The 20,535-nt window shown below is 40.5% G+C and overlaps 1 protein-coding gene across 5 annotated transcripts in view; it reads left to right on the top strand.

Annotated features, from left to right (window-relative positions):
- The first annotated feature begins 978 nt into the window (after positions 1 to 978).
- brsk2b (BR serine/threonine kinase 2b) overlaps positions 979 to 20,535 on the top strand; it is a 105,938-nt gene continuing 86,381 nt past the window's right edge. For 3 of the 5 annotated variants that reach the window (XM_057334502.1, XM_057334495.1, XM_057334486.1), the window contains exon 1: positions 979 to 1,282. In XM_057334502.1, the coding sequence (XP_057190485.1) occupies positions 1,192 to 1,282 (91 nt within the window). In that variant the 5' untranslated portion in view covers positions 979 to 1,191. The remainder of the gene's footprint in view (positions 1,283 to 20,535) is intronic. The other 2 variants (XM_057334510.1, XM_057334518.1) reach the window with 1 other exon arrangement.

Raw genomic sequence — 20,535 nt, 5'->3', positions numbered from 1 at the left:
GTAATTAATTAATGGACATTTCTGCCTGTAAACCCCTGTTGTTGTGGGCTCTATAGGTCAACCTGCACAGACAAAATGACATGTCATTCTCGCTTGTCGTTGTAGTAAGTGTCTGCCTATCTTTAAGAGAGGTATTCAAAGATCAGTCTCATCTGCCTTTTCACTATAGCTTCAGCTTCTGTGATAAAAAAACATAAAGACAGATGGTCACGACTGCATTTGACCTCTGGTTTAATCATATCAGAGTGTTTTCGTACTGGCAACGACTCCGATGAGCCTCTGAATGCTGAGATTTATTGCAGTAACTGGGCAATCACTAAAGCAATAATAGAATCAGCTTCAAGTGAAATGTTTTGTAATAGCTAAAATGAATCCAGAGTTCTACTGATCTCTTTTCATCTTTGTATATTTTGCATATGTTTACACAGCTTGCAGACCCAGTCTCAGATAGAAAGTTGAAAGGGGGATAGGTTGAGAGGATGAGATGATAAGATACAATCTGGCCAGATGTTCAGATTGACTTCAAAGTGTTTATGAAGCTCTGAAGTAAATTACCTGGGAATTTATTGAAACATGGCCAAAGTTGTAGTGACTCTAGATTCCCAAAGAGCAGGTGCCACCATGTGAGGAGTTCAAAGAAAAACGTCTCTAAGGTTGTTGAGAAAAACAATATGAGCCATTTTATTTAGTTTTCAATATTTTGTTTGTGATTTCCAAACGATCTATGGCAATATGGCAGTTTATATAGATATTTAAAAGACATTATTTCGAATTGTATTGCTCGCAAAACAAATGTAACGATCGTATAATTACAAATCTAATGACAAATTTCACGATTCTGGATTAGGAAGCTGTTTATCCAAAAACAACCTTAAAACATTCAGCGTTCGTTTGCATCTATAATGAGAAAATGTGTGTTATGCGCGCAGGCGCAGGCAAGGCATCGCACACATGCGCACGCAGGCGCACGCACACATACACACTGCTGTGAGATTTTCCAGGCTCTCGGCAGCAGAGAGAGAAAGAGGGAGACGCGGAGGAGAGAGCAGCAGCCCCACCGATCCTCAATCGAGAGAGAGGCAGCGTCTGGAGCAAGAGCTGGGCGGGGAGATAACTGCGGTACTGAAGAAATACTTCATTGCCGAACTGCAGCAATTTATCGGCAGCACAACTTCGTCCCCATAACGCAAAATGTCATCGTCGGGAAAAGACAACAGCTCCCAACATGCGAATTACGTGGGACCGTATCGCCTGGAAAAGACGCTTGGCAAAGGACAGACAGGTTTGTCCTTTTGTGTGCTTGAAATCGGGGATGGTGACATGTGCTTTCACCGCTGCTCAATATTTTCGCATGATATGTGCGTTTGCTTTTGCTAACATGTCATTGTGTGGAGAGGTGGGACGATTGTGCGTGTTTTTCGCAGCAAGCCTACTTTTCAACCTTTTGAAAGTCAAGAATATCTTGATGAGTTTAAAGAAGCACTTAAAGGAGGCAAACGTTTGTATTTTATTCTAGAAAACGAACTTGGTCTTCGCAAATGACAGTTTAGCTTTGCGGCTATGCTTTTGCTTCGTACTAATTCCGTTAATCCCGATTTGTCAGACAACGGGATGTGGTTGCAGGTCCCATTGCTGAATGTGTTTGCCTCTTACAAGAGCAAGAATTGAATCTTTGACATCGGTTCACGGCTCTTAGATGTTGGTGATGATGATGGGACAGTTCTGCTGCATCCGTTCATGTGTTCTGTAACTGGATTCCCTCTGCAGTCGTGGTGCTGAAATATAGTGCTGAAGTTTCTACGTTTCTTACATAAATGACCTGTTTACACTGTATCTCACATCTCATCTGTTATTATTAGTTTAAAAGCATGTGGATTGTAACGTGCTTTCAGGATTTTTGTGTCTTTTTGGCCCTGAGGAAACAAATGCAGTACACTCAATGAAAACGGTCACGTATGGAGAGGAGCAAATATTGGCAAGAAGACTTCATGTTGTGCCCAAGACTAACTGTTTTAACGGAGTATAGCCTTTTATTAAGACAGTAGTGAAATTGTCATGATTTTCCCATTAATACTCATCTAGATTTATAATGAATTAGAGTTTTGTTAACTTTCTGTTAATGTTGGCATATTGCTTAGAATGATTTGGAGTGTGGAGAAATTCTTTAGGGCTCTACGTTCCATGGCCAGTGGCTTTTTCTAGTATGGCATTGAAAGAGTAGTGTCTCTGGCCAGATATAATATCCAAGTCAAGTGCCTGCAGCTGTTATGCAACACATGAACTCCAACAGTTAGAATATAGATTGACCTGCTGTTTTTTGAGAAACATGAAGACCCGAGCCTAGTCAGCTTGCGGCTGTCGGGAATTGGGCTGCACTCTATAGTCATAACATTGATGAATGTTGAACTGAAATGTGGAATTGTATCATCAGAATCAGAATCAGAAGAGCTTTATTGCCAAGTGTGCTTGCACACACAAGGAATTTTCTTTGGTGTTGGAAGCTTCTAGTACAGACATTCAACACAATGACAATACAATATAATACAATACGATCATGGAAGACCTCATGACCTCTAGCTACGATAACATTCGTATTCAGTCTTAAAAGTCGCAGGTATAACATTTTAAATTTGCCAGTCTCTCCCCTGATGACTCATATTGCACTCATATTTTTGCCTAATAAAAAGCTGCCAAGGTCCCTCCCTCTACTTCCACCTGCCTCTGACTAGCAGTAGCAAAAGGCATGTCAGGGTTCATGGCTGTGATGTAAACCAAAGGCTAGTTAAAAAAAAAAGAACCATTCAGTGTGTCTTTTGATAAACTACATTTTCAATACGTTAAATCAGCAAGCGACACGCATCAAGCCATTTCATGCGGTCTTCTATTGAAGAAATCTATAGAATTGTGTGCAGATCTCTCCGTTAACCAAATAATAAGATTATCGAACACTTTATCTGATTGCCATTCATATTCAGTCCTCATAGATGTTTATAATCTCTAATATAGCTTTATCATATAATCCAATTATGTAATTTAACACAAATGCACCCATTGCTTGTTGTTTAACAGAAGCCTCACACTGTTTGTGAATAGTCTGTCAGCAATTAAACTACTGGCACCACCTTTTAAAAAAATCCTGTTGTAGCCCGTTGTTAGAAGAGAGGTTCGTTTTTGACCGGTTAGCGGAGGGTATTCCTGCTCATTCTGCCGCCGTTGGCATGGGTGCTGAGAAAACGCTGCACAATAAACCCTGCTTCCCAGTGCTGCCGCTGCAGAGGAGAGCCCATATGTCATGAGAGAGGCTCACGCAGAGAAAGAGGAGCTTGGGGGAGGGGTGGGGATGGTTGGGAAGGGGGGTGGGTTTGGGGATGAGAGAGAAAGTTCTCAGTGCTAAAGCGGGACCCCCATGGGAAACAGTAAAAAGGACGCTCTAGTTTAATTTACCCCCCTCCTTCACCTACCCAAATCAAAACGAAAGTATGTGCCTGTATCTTTGCCTTCTTTGTGATGGTTCAGCTATCACACGTTGTGTCCTTGATGCTAAAGTCAGCCGAAAGTAGGTAGAGGAAGATTAGAGGAGATCACAGGGTAAGACAGATTGGACTGTCTACAATAAGTGGTCTTTTCAGGCAAGGGCCACTCTGAAACACAATAACAATACCTGCTTTATGAGGATCGTGCAGTTGCTTCTGCACTCTGTTATATTGTTTCTGTTTATTTTTTCCTCGTAGGTTCCATATACTCACGTCTGCTCATATTCCCTCTACTCCACTTGTTCAGCCCTCTTTCCCTTCTCTCATGAAGTCAGAGCATCCCATAGGAGGCCCCTTAATGAAGCCGCGAAGTACCTGAATCACGCGCGCTGTCACAGCCAGAAACAGAGCCTGCACCGGGTCAGGGCTAGACGGCGTGTTGGGCAGGCTCCATGCAGAGCGGTGTTAGAGCCCCAGGCCTTCTCTGCACTTCCAGCATGGTTATGGAGATAATCAAGCTATATATACACGCTACCTCAGGGCCAGTGAGTGTCCGCTACTGCAGAGGCACTGGTGCAAGGCGGATGTGAAAAGCTACCGGCAGAACCGCACAAAGTACCTTCATTTTGCTGCAGTGCACGTACGGCTCATCTCGATCCGAGTTAGCAAATAAGGGTTGCTTCCACGTGTGGGCCGGCTCTGCTGCACTCATCTCTCTAGATGTAGTTCAGAAAATATGAGCGCTCAAAATTCGAGACCTTATAATGCATGTGATTTCTGAGCGTCTTGGATATTTTCAAACACTTCCCTTCCTATAGTATGGCATCGGTCACACAAATGCATAGTCCTGGAAAACAATGGTAGAATCGTATAAGATGGAAAAAATTAAGGTCGGTTTCACATTTAGTTCGATTGCCTGGTCTGAACCCTAGTTCAATTGCTCCCCTGCCCCCGCGTTCATATTATTAGTTTTTGGGTCCGAACCGCGGGTCGTTTGCGTCATCAGCTTGCAGCTGTTTACCCTGTCGCTTGTAACGACGACGCAGGAGAAGGCGGCAAAATGCATAACTTGCTCGCGTCACTTTTATATGTTTTTGAACCGTTAGTTTTGCTTCCAAAGGCACTTTCGTCTGTAAATGAACTGCAAATTCTCTTTAGAACGCTGAAGGCGAACAGAAATGAGATCTCAGCTTGGTGCGCGCCAGTAACGCTCGTCAAAAAAGTGAGTGAAACACACAAGCACACATTTTTACCAAAGAATACGTCATTAATAGCGGTTCATTTCCGCGATTTGGTACGATTGCGTTCATATCAACAGCGAAGCGTACTGGAGTTCACATGAACCGCACCCCAGACCTCCCTTTTTAAGTGGACTCGGGTACAGTTCTAATGTGCTAATGTGAAACCGCCCTATAAGAGACCACTTCAAAATTATTTTCAGTATTTTTGAATTTACTATTTTTAGGTATGTGTTTAAAGGAACAGTTCACCCAAAAATCTGTATAAATGTATTTGTTCTGATGGACACAGAGAAAGATATTTGGATTTTGGAAGAATGCTTGGCCACCATTGACTATCATAGAAGAAAAAATTGCATAATACATTTCTTTGTTCTGTTGAACACAAAAGAAAGTACATTAAAGAATGTAGGAAAACAGTTCTGGGGCACTTTTGACTACCGTTGTCATTTTTCCTACTATGGTGGTCAATGGTGGCCAAGAACTGTTTGGTTACAAACATTCGTCCAAATATCCTCTATTATCTTTCAAATATCAAATATATTTTTTGTTTATATGCTATATCATTTGTTCTATGTAGTTGTTGTGAAATATAAAATACGGCCAATTCCAAAAAATTACATAATTATATTGACCATAAATGTCTAAATGGCCCTTATCTGTATTATGCAATTGATTTTCTTTGACCAACAAGAGCACTCATTATTTAACTTAAACATATTTCATACCGTAACATTTAAATGACGCTTTAGGATACATCATCTTCATCGCCACAAAGAATGTTTTTGTGTTTTTGCAAAAAGCCTGTTAGAAATGTCAGCTGTTGACTGTCTTGCTGAGCTGACTTTGTGAACAATTTGTCAGTGTGTTTCTGTCTGAGGGGGTTGCAGTCTCCCAGACATATTCCAGCCTTCAGTTGGCTCTCATTTAGTGAGTGCCGGATAGCAGTGGTTGGTTGTCATGGCTGCGCCCCCTTCCCACAAGCCTTTTCTTACAATGGCCATGCTTTCCATCTTAGAGATCAGAAGCAGACAGCAACAGTCCTCGAACCCCCTCTTTCCCACCCATGATTTATGTAAATGACATTCAGTTCCCCTTATTAACACTGTAAAATGCATACAGATTAATCTGTGGAGGAATATGCGGTCTTTACGTCATATGCAAAATAATAATCCTGCAGAAGGAATGTTAAAGGAATGTGTGTTTGAATGGTTAGTAACAGAATCTATTCCACTGATGGGCTATTATGTGAGATTAGAGAGATTTTTCATTTAAGGCTGTAATTAACTGGCAATGTTTCGGTCCTTGTTGACTAGCAATTATGTAAATATATATTTGTTAGTCTTTTATCATTCTTTATTATTATCCTTTTATTGAGTTCATTATGGTTGCTGAATCTGCTGTCGTCAGCCAGAATTACATGTAAACGTATAGTTCACCCCAAAATGAAACTTCTGTCATTTACTCACCCTCAGGTTGTTCCAAACCTGTATAAATGTTTTTGTTCTGTTGAACACAAAGCAAGATATTTAGAAGACTGTCAGTAACCAAACACAACAATCTCATCCCCCATTTACTGCCATAGTAGGGAAAATAACTACTATGGGAGTCAATTGGGGATGAGATCTGTTTGGTTACTGACATTCTTCCAAATATCTTGTTTTGTGTTCAGCAAAATAAAGACGTTTATACAGGTTTGGAACAACCTGAGGGTGAGTAAATGATGACAGAATTTTCATTTTTGGGTGAACTTTACCTTTAAGTGAGAGGTTTTGGACGCATCAAGTTGCATTGAGTTTTCACAGTCAAATACAAAGTAAATATCCTAATGTCTGCAATATTGTTTGTTTGTGGTTGTTTAAACATGTTCATCATAGATTTGTAGATTAAAACATTTGGTTTAATTGGATTAAGGATTTGCATTAAGAAACAAAAACCTTATATTAAGTTTTAATTGAAACCTACATAGCATTATCCCAGTATCCTAAGGCTCTTGGCTTCAAGGCAGAACTAACTCCAGTGTGCTAAATAATCTTATACATCACACAATCTGAATTTGATAGGGATTAACAGCTGGTTTTGTAGTTTTAAGAGTGATAATCTTTGACTAAAAGGTTTGACCCGATAAAGTAGCACCCATCCTCATTTCTGTTGTGGTAGTCATGTGTAGATGAGATTAAGCCGTTTCATTTGTGATGCTCGTATTGTCTGTGCTACGGTGCTGTACGTGCCATTGTCTATGTAGTTTCGGTGATCTCCACCCCCCTCCGCTGCAGAATTGCTCTCCAGTGCCTGATGGAGCTGAGAAACCTTTTATCAGAGAAACGCAGCAGAGACCCTGAGCTCCTGCTGTAGTCTCCCACAATGTTCCTCTCTCTATCTCCATCACACCATCCCTGTCTGCGCTGTCTTGCACCTCTTTGCTGTCTTGCTATGGATGCTATGTGTGGGATCGGCTCTTCAACTCGGCCTGTGGAGAGTTTAGCTGGAGGGTGTTGGCAATCTTAAGGTTTGCGTTACAGAACCCACTAGGATAGTTCTGCTGTGTCTTAATTTTAGACCTGCCACGTGAAGGGCAGAAGAGAGATGGGGCAGCCAGAATTTATAATTACGCACATAGCAAGAGATGGACGCTAATTATGAAGCTTACTGTAGATTGTTGTGTGTTTGTGTTTAACATCCTCAAATGTTGCTAGTACATCTGCGGTGACACTGGAGTCCAACAGTGGGCCGCTGCTCAACAGATGGACTAATTCTGGGTTTAATTAGAATAGACATTTAGCCCGCAGCCCGTGAAAAGTGCTCTCGTGTCTGTGTGCAAGTTCAAGCCAAAACGGATACTGTGAGTGCAAAGTAAAAGAAAAGCATTCGGTATTCAGAAAGCAGGAGGGAAGGGTGAAACAAGTGAAAGGTGGAGAAATAGATGTGGATCGAGAGAACAGGCAGTAAGAATTAGAGGGAAATTGATTTTTTTAAATGAAAATGGTGGATGAGGAGAAAGCAGGGGAAAACATACAACGGATGAGAAAGAGGATGAGTTGGTCTATTTTGTTAATGCAGCAAAAAGAAAGTGTGTGCTCAACAAGTACACTGACTGCATGTGTCAGATTCACCCAGTTACACACTTGAAAGGCTAAACAAACAATTTAAGGAATCAAAAGAAAAACGATACTTTGGATTAGACTACAAGTGTATTCATTCATTATATTCTTTGGGTGTTTCTGCCATTGTGCATGTGCTGTATGAATGAAATGAGGCGTCATGTCATTTTGTATGCATGATTGATTGGTAAAGAACCCAGAGGGGCTGAATATCCTGTCCAGATGGTGGGGTTTGGTCAGGCCATGTCATTAGTCAGGTGCTTGCTGATGCCTGGTGTCCCCTTTATTCAGAACCAAAAGGCTTCAGCTTTCTTGTACTTAGAAGGGAGAATTTACAGGTGAAAATGTACACAACATTATTTGCAAATCATACTTCCGGAAAGCATTAATATTGAGGCACCAGCGCTGTGGTAGCTCCACGCATTTTCAACCAATCAGTGCTTGTGCGGCATAACTAAGCAATACAATAATAGCTACACACATCTTTTTTCCTCTGTCTAAGGCAAGTTGAGGGTTTCTATGGAAACCAGGGGAGGCTCAATGCAATTTTATACATATGTTTTCTGTGTGGCTGTGCCGCATGGTTCCTCAGCCTTGCCTGGAGGGTCCAGCTATTGATTGTAGCTTCTCTGCCTGAGTTATTAGAATGTGAATGAGGATCTCCCCCATCTCTTAATGCGTGCTGAATAATGCCTTTCAAGGCCAAATTTGAGCTAAGTCCTTGTCTGATATTTTCTGTGAGCTCTTGATTTTACGCCTAATGACTGGATCTGCTGTACCAGTGGGACTTTGTGAATGGCCAAAGGTTTCTGTAGAACGGAACACTTTGAGTTTAATGGGTCTATTCATACTTTCATGTCTGCAGTGGCTGGGAGACTTGAAGGTCTTGTTTTGAAAGCGTGAAGACGCTTTCATATCTGTGTGGTATTGTAAGAATTTTGGATGCCTGTCAATATGTCAGATGTCATAATCTTTACATAATTGATTCGTCAGGCACTGGGATTTTGAAGCAAATGTTTAACACACGACACATCAACACGTTATTGATGAGTGATTGGAAATCGGTGGTAAATCGGAACACAGTTGCTTATTTTGACAGGGTTAGGGATTGTAAAGTTATTTTTTTGTACATCCGGTGTACAAATGCAGGACCTTTATTTTTTTTCTAGTTTCAGCTCATAAATTCTGCTTTTCAATGTGCTTTATCGACATAATTGTAACTTATCAACTTATCCTTCATGATGATGTATAATACTGTGTTTACACCAAACCTGAAATAAGTGAAGACATGAACAAGCGATGCGAATGGCGCGAATCGGGCGGCGTGAGAAATTCATTCTGACCAGACTAATGGTAAAATCAGTTTAAGACAACTGTTGTTGAGTCATTTTAAACTGTTATTTATTTTTACCATTTAAATGATGTTTGCATACGTCACATAAAGACTGTAATGTTTCTTTATTTTACTGTAAATATTCTTTAATTTAAGCACTACTGTTTTTTTTGTTCAGTTGTTAAGAAAATATCCAGAAGAAGCCTTGCTCCAGTAGTGACTTTTTCTCATGCTTGAATAAGATTTGTGTTGTTAATGACAGCAGGTGACCAGCCCCTCATCTCCATATGACCTGGACACAGCCAATGAGAGGTCTCTCTAACTAGATAACTGTGTCAACATGAATCATTGTTATTGATATTGCCTGGCACATCGGAGCAGGGAGGACATACGGTTCAGACACTCTTTTTTTGTCTCATTTACCCCCATTAGAAACTGAAATAATCCTGCCCTGGTTTAATATGCAATCCACCCACGTATTGCTTTAGCCGGTGCACTAAGGAACTTGGTCATTCTGCGGCTGTTAAAAATATGTTTAAAAACAAAACTACAAGAGATAGCTGCTTGTGCATCGCCTCAGGCTACATTTGGGGTTATGGTCTCTACGCCGTGTCAAGACCCTAACGCCTTACAGAATACACACAGATGGCCTTACGACTGCTAGTGCGTGTGTATGCGCCTGTGTCCGCCTAGCTTCTAGTCCCAGTGCAGGCTTCTGATCGAGTGACATAATCAGATTTGTGAGGTGTGGAGAGGGCGAACCGACATTATTTTCACTTTGACTGCAATGATGACAGGCAGTGCCACGGGCACATTGAAAGAGAGGGAAAATTAGCATGTGTGCACAGACACGTGTGCGCAAGGGTCTTTCTCATTTAGTTGCGCTCCGGACCGAGGCGACTCAAGGAGTGAGGCTGCGTTTCTGCATTACAGCACAGCAACTGCTGCCAGCCGTGTCTCCGTGGAGATGGTGCGGCACACATGCTGAGCACATCTGGCTTGGGCGAGTGCTGCCTGGTTTAGCATGGCAACAGCATCACACAGCCCTGCAGACTGTCACGAGGAGGGGTCAGGGCCTCGTCTGCGCTCAACCTGAATGCAGATCTGGTATACTTTCCATATTAACACTAGAGTTCAGTAGAACTGAAAGTCAAGCAATGTTTAACAACGGTCTCCTTCAGGCCATTCCTTTGGTTGTTGTATTATTTAAACCTTAGACAGAATTGTTTATTTATTTAACCTTCAATTGTTTATTGTTAACCTGTAAAACTCCAATAGCAGTTGTGGTTGTTAACTGGTTTGCAGTATTTTCCTGTACCTTGACTGTAAGTGTTGCTGATATATAGGAGTGCATATTTCTGGCATGTGCTTGCTGCTGGAATGCAAATGCATATTTGCTCTTTTTTTGCTATATAACCCATCTGCAGTGTCCAGTACTATCTGGTTTTTACATAGCTACAGAGTGCTTTATGGAAGCTATTATGTCCTGCTGTTAGATTTATGCTGCAGAAAAACCCTTTATTTCAGCACATTACATGTGGGCATCTCCCTTTGCCTTCAGCTGCATCACTATGGTTACGGGAGTGTTTGACTATGTGTGTTCGTTTAGATTTTTATAATTTTAATGGATTAGGATTGTCAGTGAATAGCAGGAGATAAAACAGCATGTTTACCAGAGCAAATAAAATAGTCAGTAACAATGACTGGCCGACTGGTGTAGCCTGTCACACTTATATCCAAGACGCTTCATGGATTTTTGTGCTTCTCTCGTTGACCATGTTTATATAAAAACACTAACATTTCAATTAAAATCTGAATCTGGTCATATTTTTATTTTATGTGCCATGCAAACGTGTTTCTGCTGCCATGTGTCTGCATTAATGTGAACGTTATACAGAATATCCGTTATTCGCTATTTAAATCGTTTTATTGGTTAGATATTTGCAAACCCCAGTGACAAACATAAAGGGGTGACCAATAATAATGATTTATGGCAAACAATAAAATCACCAAATATGGAGATACGAGGTTTCAGAAGGACAGCAGTGATATCTATTTTTTTAAAAGGGATTGCAGGAATAGATATCAATGTCTTTAATTGTGTTTAGTACTTCAGCTGACACAGTTTTCCAATGTGACTAAGATATACATTTTATGATTTAATATTACAAGAAGCAGGTTGAAAATATGGCAAGAGAACATTTCTGCAAGTGTTCCATTGAAGTACTAGCGATGAAGATGCTAAAATAAAACAGTTTTTTATTTGTAACATGATTTCCATAATTATGTTTGTGTTATTTGATTTTATTAATACTCTAAATTGTGAAAGAAAATAAAAAATTAAATTAAAGATTTGACTTACAGTACGCAGATCAGATTTATACTGGGTGAGGTATTAGACCTGTTTGGTTGGCTTGCCAGCTGAAAGCAGGTCATGTTGCCCCTCTGTTTCACTGGTTGACCAGATGAGGGGGATTGGGGTTTATTCAGGCCCCCCACAGCTGCAGCCAGAGCCCTGAGTTGAACAGATGGCCGCCTACATGTTAGGTAGTAACCCCCTCACCACTGTCACAACACACGTACACCAATACACAAAGTTATGAAAGAAGCATCATGACATTGTGTGTACAACCCATTAGTTCAATTATTCATGATTATGCAATGATTTGATTGTACATATAGGACGTGTTCACACTGTTGTGAACTGTATTGACTGACCTGCGGCTGGTGCTTAGACTCTCAGCAGACGCTTTGAGCTGGGCAGTGTCACTTTGCCTGTGGCTCAACGCCAAACAGATTCAAGGGCGTTGCATTCAATGCTAGATACAGATGGAGTAGTGGAAAAGGTGAGGGTGCAGATTCACCCAGACACCCTTTTTTCGTTTTGTGATGAAGCAGCCTGACCTCGGAGTACAAAAAGGCTTTTATGTGAGATTTCATTGCAGGCAGAGTAGTTGCATTTTTTTATTAATAGATCATTAAACCCGACAAGGTTTTGTTTATAGAATTAGGATGAATAACACTATTCCATAATTTAGCAGATCAGACGTATTTGATGTTCTGTAATAATGAGATATTATTCATTATTTCTCTTTTCCAGCATGCTTGAATATTCAAAGCGTATTACAAAAATGGCCTGTGGTGCTGAAATTGAACTTAGTGGCATGACTGTTACTATCTGACCCCTCTCGGTGAGCAAGTATGACATCACTAGCACTTGATCGATGATTGGCCATATTTCCGCAGTAATCAAAGACTAATGAGGTAACAATAACAGATGATGTCATTTTTTTGGACGACATCCAAGAGTTCGCAAGACCCCTATAAAAGCCCCCCACCCCAGGCCTCTATCTCCCCTCTTTGTCTCTTTCTGCGTCTCTCGTTCTCCCTCCATCTTCTCCCAGCGCTTCTTTTGTGTTGGCTGGAGAACATGCGTGCTGGAGGGGGCCTATGACTCATAGAAGCGCGAGACTATATTTTTAGCACTGATTCACCCCTTGCCGTGGTACTTCCTGTGAGAAATATGAAAACCCATGAAGCACATTTCTTGTAGCTCCATTATCAAGCATCATTTAACAGGTGCTAGACGCACATCAGCAGAACACAAGGGGCTTATGGGAAATATCAATCAAGATACTTGAACCTGGATGTTTTACATCATAGATGCAACTTTGTAGCCCGTCCCATCTGTTTTTGCTACTGCAGTGATGAGTAGCTGAAAAATGAAATAGATGTTGTGACATGAACGATTTTTGCTAGGTGGCACCATCAGCAATGCAAATATGAATCACTTTCTCTTTCAACCTGTCTCTCGACTTCCTTTCTTCATTGTTCTGTTAAACTCAGTCTCGGATTAAACCCGATTAGCATAGGCTGCGATTGTGGCATGCTGCGCTGCCCTCCCCCATCTTCCCTTTGTACTGCCGTCTTGCACCTCCCAAAATAGTGTGTAAAATGCAGCGTAAGTAGATTTAGCTAAAAATGGGGCAAATTTTATGCATGGATATGCAACAATCAACACAATCTGGACAATGATGAAGCTGCTGTTTTTAGCCATTAACAGTTTTTACCACCTGCTGTAGCCCCAGTCAGGCCGCTTTCTGACTATCAGCCCCTGCAGCGAGAGCGGCCTCCATTTGAGCCAATAGAAAGCCAAAAGTGCCATTGATGTTTAATTCCCCATTATGGCTGGTCAGTCATTTGCATGTGGTGTAATTGCCACAAAGCCGTTTTACTGTATGAATTTTGAACATGCTCCACATACAAAGTGGAGTGTGCTTGAAAACAAAAAAACTTGAATGGATTTTTGTGCTTTTACGCTCAAAATACAAAACAAACGTTGAAGTAATCAGACAGAATGGTAAATGTGGGAACAATGTAAAGTAATGGCACTTTTAGTGCTAGGAGTGTGTTGACAAAGAAAGAAAACAGGCGATGTTTGTAGGGAGTCTTCAGGTGCTGTTTATTTGTTTCGCTGTTCGGCTCAACCTTGGGTTTTCATTACATTTCAGTAGACTGGGATTTTGTTTAGACATTTTTTTTGTTGGTGTATTTTCTCTGCAGATCGGCAGGTTTAGTGTGTAGGAGCGAGACCGTATTTAGTTAGTTGTGCTCTGGCTGAGATGCAGAAGGGTCTCTAGGGCAATATCATCTATTTGTTAAGCGATGGCATCTATTAGGCTTTAACCTGGTTTCTGATTCAGGTATGTAGCACCGCTAGCGTGTATCAAGGGAAGGCTCAATTTAGCACAGCATTTGACAAAAATAAAGAATATTTACTGCTCGACTAGCTACGCAACCTTCGCCTTGTTTTGACGATCACCTCATGATGGTTTTGCGTCTACCTGCCTCGCAGATCAAAACCTATCCAGGCAAATGGAAAAGAAACGTCAAACGTTCTTTGAAGCGAGGCCTCGGAGAAAGAAAATAGGACAGGAGTGAAGAATAAGAGTTCTTTACAAATATCATCTATGGTCGTATGTTAACGCCTTTGTCAGTGTCTGTGAAGAATAAAGCCATTTCACGGTGAACGCATGGCTATGGCAGGAATAAGAAGGGAGATTGTCAGGATTCATTGATTTTCAAGAGAGTGAAAAACATCAACAACCGGCTTATCACAAAGCCATTTAGCCCTGACTTTGAGAGACTTAGCTGGAGAGAGCTGATCCATCACCGGGCATATTTTCTCAGATATGGGGGATGTTATTATAGCATTTGCTTAAAGGAACTTCAAGCGATTGTGCAGGTCTTAGTATGAAATGAAATTAATTTGCTTCCTTTAAAAAGGCCATTTTGTCCATTGCACTGGGGCTACACAATTAAGACACACCGAATTGATGATATGCCCCACAGGTTAATAGAGTTTTTGGCTTGGCAGGCATATGAAAATGAAAATGCCAAATAAAATCTAAATGCTTGAAGTCTTGCCTTCGGGGAGTAGTACATTTTGGAAGGTTTTAAGACGCGTTTTGATCAGAAGACTTGTGAATATGGATTTTTTGGGGAGCTTATGGACTTAACCCACTGCTGTCTGCTACACTAGGGAATCGGGAACGCTCGCCGTCTGTGGCTTTGTCTGCGGCTATAAGAGCATTAGCGCCTGACTTCTGCAGCTTGTGCAGTCGTTTTTTTATATCTGCCTCCAGGAATCGTGGTTTCCTTGGTGAATCCTCAAGGTTCCCTATATACATGTGTGGGGGGTTTGAAATCCAGACATCCAGTGTGAGTGAATGCACTAACATGGCATGCAATTATTGCCACACCACAATAGCTGTATTGCATTCATCTCAAATGTATGATGTCATCGAGCTTCTTAAAGCTGCATTCCTGTTGGTTTGACATATCATGCATGTGTAACGATGACAGCGATGAAGAAACAATAGAAGACTGTGAAATGCGTTCCTACTATACAACATGTACGTATGGTCATTCTCAGTATAATGGTACAACTGTTCTAGAGCTGTGATCTTCAACACTGGATGTTGTGTTGACTGTTGAGGTGTTGGTAAGGCTGTTTTTCAATGTATTTTCTGCTTGACCTTTTATATTTTCAGCCTTTCTGTTGTTCTAGATGTATTTCTGCATGCTGACAAGCCAACCGCAGGTTCAGCTGGACTTACAAGATGAACACTTATTTTTTTTTAATTGAATGTGTCTTGAATGCCAGATGTCAACAGCTGTGTGCGGCCTTATCTTTCTCGATCTTATGTAGAAAGACAGATGTCAAAGTTAAAGCTTAAGCCCATTGCACATAGAATCCGAAATTTGCATCTGAAATTTTCGCGCGTTAAAAAATTAAATGCAACCTCACGTTGTGTCAACCACATTTACACACTGCCTCAGATATTTTCTTGGTGTAATTATATGTTCCGTACAAAGATTTAACTGTTTTGACATAATTTACTTTACCTTAGAATTAAATTAAACCAGCTGATCACCTTTATTTTTCAGGAAAGTTCAGTAACTACTGGATATGCATTGTTAACAGATAATATTAGACCATGAATGACATGTAGCAGTTCATTCAGTCTCATTTTTACTCAATTGACTTGTTCGTTCAGTGAAGGGCGTTTTCATTCAGTACATTCAACCAATGAAACGCTTTGACAAAGCTCACACTCAAACGCTATTGGCTCACGTCTCTTTGATGTCTTTTTGTCTCACACTGGGACATACTAACAGGAAGCGGAAGTGGCCGTTGTTGCTTAGACAACATTGTGGCCAATAACTGTCACACACATCAAAATACAGCTCTTCTTTCTATTAAGGTATTTATTCATTCATTATTTTGTATGTAATGTTTACTGTATACTTACTTTTGTTAATTTAGTGACGCACCAGTTATATAATTTATTAATGCAGTGGAGCGCTACTAAACTCCGCCTACTCGCGGTGAGTTGTGGGTAATATCAGCCGTTAGAGTGTGCATCGTTCTGTACTTCAAATTTCTACCGGAAGTAGTAGACCATCCGGGAATCTTTGGAATACTATTTTCAACATACTACGTTTCGAACATACTGTAATAATTCTACTTTTGAATACTATTTAGGATGGATAGTATGCAGATTGGGACGCAGGGTATGTATTGTGCTTCCCCTTCTCCCAGAGACTACTCGCTACCTTATATGTGAGATAAGCACACGTGACGCGCTGGCGCAGAGTAGGTAGCGTCTTGACCGCTCAACGAATAGAATTAAACATCATATCGTAAAATATCCCCATCTCTCTACGATGCGCATCGTGACATGTTTGCATAGCGAAATATCGTACTACGAAGTATCGTTACACCCCTATCAAATATACTCTGAAATGAACAAGTAACATCTTGCTAGATAAGAACATGAACAAGAACATCATAATTACTATAACTTATTGTAGCTGCCAAACTAAAATGATTGACTGCAAAATCCATGATAACAGAAGGCTCTAGCTTAATAAAGACACTTTTCCTGTTTTGTAAATTCAAGCATCAGTCAAATGACTGGTTACCTGGTGAAGAGGGTGATTAACATTTGAGACCACACTAGATCTTACGAACGCTGTCTTTGATCCTAGCTTCCACACAGTCACCCATTCCCAAACACAAGGTCAACCGAGAGCCCATGGGCCCATGCACACAGGAAATCGCTGACTGCACAAGAGGAAGTATTTAACACTCTGCCACCCCCCATAAGGCCCGGGATGCAATCAGGGACGGTGAAATTACTTTTTTGCTGATGCCTATCCACTCTTTCTTGTTGATAAGTACTCTGAGATTTTCTTAATTATTTCCCCTTTTTCATTTTCCGTGCCAAAAGCAGGAACCCATGACATAATTGCTGGCTGCGTTTTCCTTTTTTTTTTATCAGATCCTCATCTGTGCGCTGTAAGCACTGAAAAAATCCAATATTAAAATTTCATAAAGCTATGCCAAAGGCTGTCTTTCAATATTTTAGGCGAGATTTTGGTTATTTGGTATCAGAATTTGAACCGGGCACTTCAGACAAAAATAATACATTTTATTAGATTAATATTGAGCCTATAAATATCAAATATACTGTATACAGCACAGTGGATACTTTTGTTTATATGATCCTCCTTGTGTGAGACAATAATGCTGCATCTCTTCTAGACAACAGTATTGATGTATTTTTTTAAACAGTGGAATAAGGCAAACTGATTTGAATATTTTCAGTCTTCCAGTAAATAATACTTGAGGTTACTGATATTTTAAATATTGTGGTTTTATATCTATATGCACAATTGTATTCCTATAGCTTATATTCAGAGGAGGTATTGCATGTTTATGCATAAGCAGTCTTTGGGACAGGAACCCTCAGGCCTCGGATCAGTGGTGGCCGTTCTTGGCATTAAGCCATGCAGAGTTGTGAGTAGGCGCTTGTGTTCGGGTTTGAGGGGCTGATTCCCCTGCCACACTTGTCCAATGCTTCACTTTCAACAGACAAAAGAAGGCTGGACCTTTTTGCTCTCTATAGAACACATTGATCTTCTAGAGGAGTGAATGTTAGCCATTTTCAAAACAAACCCTCCCCTTTAGCACTTTCACCTCTCTGTAGTTCACTGGGAGGATGTTATGGGTGGTTTGCTGCGAGGTTTAAGCTTTGCGAGTGCATGCTTGTCTATAAACACAGTACAAGTGCCAGTGTATTCTACTGTGACTTTTGCCATAACCCCTCCCCTACACTTTATCTCTGAAGCATGGCTGATTCATCTTCTTTCCATTTCCTGGACAACCTAAAGCCTTGCAGAAAGAGTTTTATTGACCTAACTCTAGGTGCAATGAAGAAAAGTTGCCCTTTTTAGTATTGGTTTTATTGATGTTTTTTAGCGTGAAGGTATGTTGTTGATTCACATTGTTTTACATTGTTTAATTTTTCAATCACATTGTTTTACATTGTTGTCATTTACATTGTTGATTTACATTTTTCTATTGCTGTACAGCACTTTGGTCCATTATTGTGGTGTTGAAAGTGCTCTATAAATAAACTTTGACTTGACTTGACTTTTCTATTAAGAATTCAGTTAGGCAGCTACTTTTTTGGCTCGTGTGCTGCTTTATTTCAATATAGTACAGCATATAATATAGTTCAGTATAGCTAGTATATAATAAATTAAAACTGGAATATTTTTCTGCTTGTCAGCAGTTTTGACTAGGAAAGACATGTCCTTTTAGAATTTCATTTCTCCCTCTCTATTCATATTCATTCACTCTCAACTGTGCCTTCTCTCTCCGGACCTTATCTGTATCCATCCCATTTATCCCATTAAATTAGGTTATAGAGTATAGTCGGTCCCATTGATAGGTTTATCCAGATTGAAAGCCTGCGAAAATATTTTGTTTATTTTGTCATAAATCATTTCCCTTTTTCTGTCATCATTTGAGTAATAGCTCAGTCCTGCAGCTCCTGGGGGAAAAGACAGCTCATGCTGACTTTACATTATAGCACAAGGGAAGATTCTGTGAATTTTAGGCGTTTGCTCTCTGCCAACTTGTGTAACATCCAATGCCACTGAACCGTGTCCCAACGTCCACCTCTGTGAAGCATGTCTGATGTGACTGTGCCATGAGACAAAAAGGTCACATGAACCGAGCGTCCTGTCATTCGGTCCTTTCTTCCCTCTGTTTTTTCCGCCCCTCTTTTCTCCATTCCAGCTCTGGGGTATTTGTCATATAGGGCTCTGCAGATATAATTTGGTGTGATTGTGGAGGATTACAGGAGGATTTACAAAAGAGGATTTTGCCGCTCTGCGGTTTTATTGCTGTAATGAGCCGAGGACCTGAACTGTCTGTCTGAGTGTATCTGGAAACACACGTGGCCTCAGAACTTTGAGTTTGGAGAATGAGAGAATGACCATGAGCCACTTAATCAGAGCAAAGCCCCGCTCTAGCACTAATAAAATGAAGTCTGTACTTTGACGTAATTTAGGTCCCTAGATAACTTTCCCAAAGAATTGTTGGCAGAAATGAGATCCATTTTTCTTTTTCTAAGAATTTGATGCGCTTTGTCTTATCTATACAAAGAAAGCCATCATATAATCCGTTGTTTGTTTAAAATTACACCGCGTGTAAAACAAGCAGAACATTGTTGTGATATAATAATGATGATCTTTTTTTTTCAAAGCTACTAAAATGACTGTTTTGTTGATGAAGTCTTGATTACTGTAAATCTTGGGTTCCATAACAAACGTAACCTTTATACCCCTTTCCCACCTGAACGCCTTTTCTCCCGGCTTTTTGCCAGAAGGTAGATATGTTATCAGCTGTGAGTCTTGAAATAGATATTTGAAATGTTTATTAAAAAGGTGACATTTAGAATAATCTCACAACTGTTGGCATAGTTTGCTTTATGGAGATTAGGATGCTGCGGAGCCCATCCCTTGCCTTCATTTGAGATCTCTCTCGTGGAGGTGGCTGCCATTTTTGTGGGCAATGCTATTTGTGGGGTTTGCTTGGCGTAAAGGAGGGGATCAAAATGGATTAAGACCCCCTTCTCTTCCTCTGCCACACTTCTGCTTTCCATATTTGAGCTCCAATATCTAGAGCAATGAAGACTTAAACCTACTCTCTCATCTCCTCCTGTTTACCCTTGATGTAATCCAAAGTGATTTTTTTGCTTGGTTTTCCAGGGAACCCTGAGCTCTGTCCTTCCACCTCAGAGTCCACATACGCTCACCTCTGCTCCCAATATGGCATCAGTCCACTATAATCTGTGTGTGTTTTTGTGTGTGTTTGTGGGGTGCATTTGAATTATTTGTATGGTATGAGTTTAGTCATGCAGTATGCATGAGGCTCTGTCTTCAGAGCCGGGGCGATTGCATATGTATGCAGTGTTTGTTGTCATTAGACTGTATCACCAAACAGGTTTGCATTGGCATTCCCCTGCAATACAATCAAAGTGGGTTTTGCTTGCACTAGGGAAATAGTGCTTAGGCCTCAATAGCCATTACGCACAGGTCTACCCTCTGTCATGTGAACAGCATAATACCTCTTTGACTTTCTAATAAAACCGCAGCTCAGCACAGCTACAGAAGCATATTATGTTTCTTTGAAATGGGTGGTGGCTATTTGTTTATTTGTTTTTGTTGTATACATTGCGTTTGAGAATGAGTTAAAGGGATAGTTCATCCAAAAAATGTAACTTAAAATTCTTTAATCATTTATTAACCCTCATGTTATTCCAAACCTGTACGGCTTACTTTCTTCTGCGGAACACAAAAGAAGATATTTTGAAGAATGTTGGTAACCAAACAACATTTCCCCCAATGACTTTCATTGTATGGACACAAAACCACAGTGAAATTTCTCCAAATATCCAAAAAGCAAGTCATACCGGTTTTGGGTAAACAATCTGTTTAATAGATAATAAAATTACTGCAGATTCTGAAAAAAT

The sequence above is a fragment of the Triplophysa rosa genome, linkage group LG1, assembly GCF_024868665.1.
Source record: "Triplophysa rosa linkage group LG1, Trosa_1v2, whole genome shotgun sequence".
NCBI lineage: Eukaryota > Metazoa > Chordata > Actinopteri > Cypriniformes > Nemacheilidae > Triplophysa > Triplophysa rosa.
This window is presented reverse-complemented; position numbering and strand designations above follow the sequence as displayed.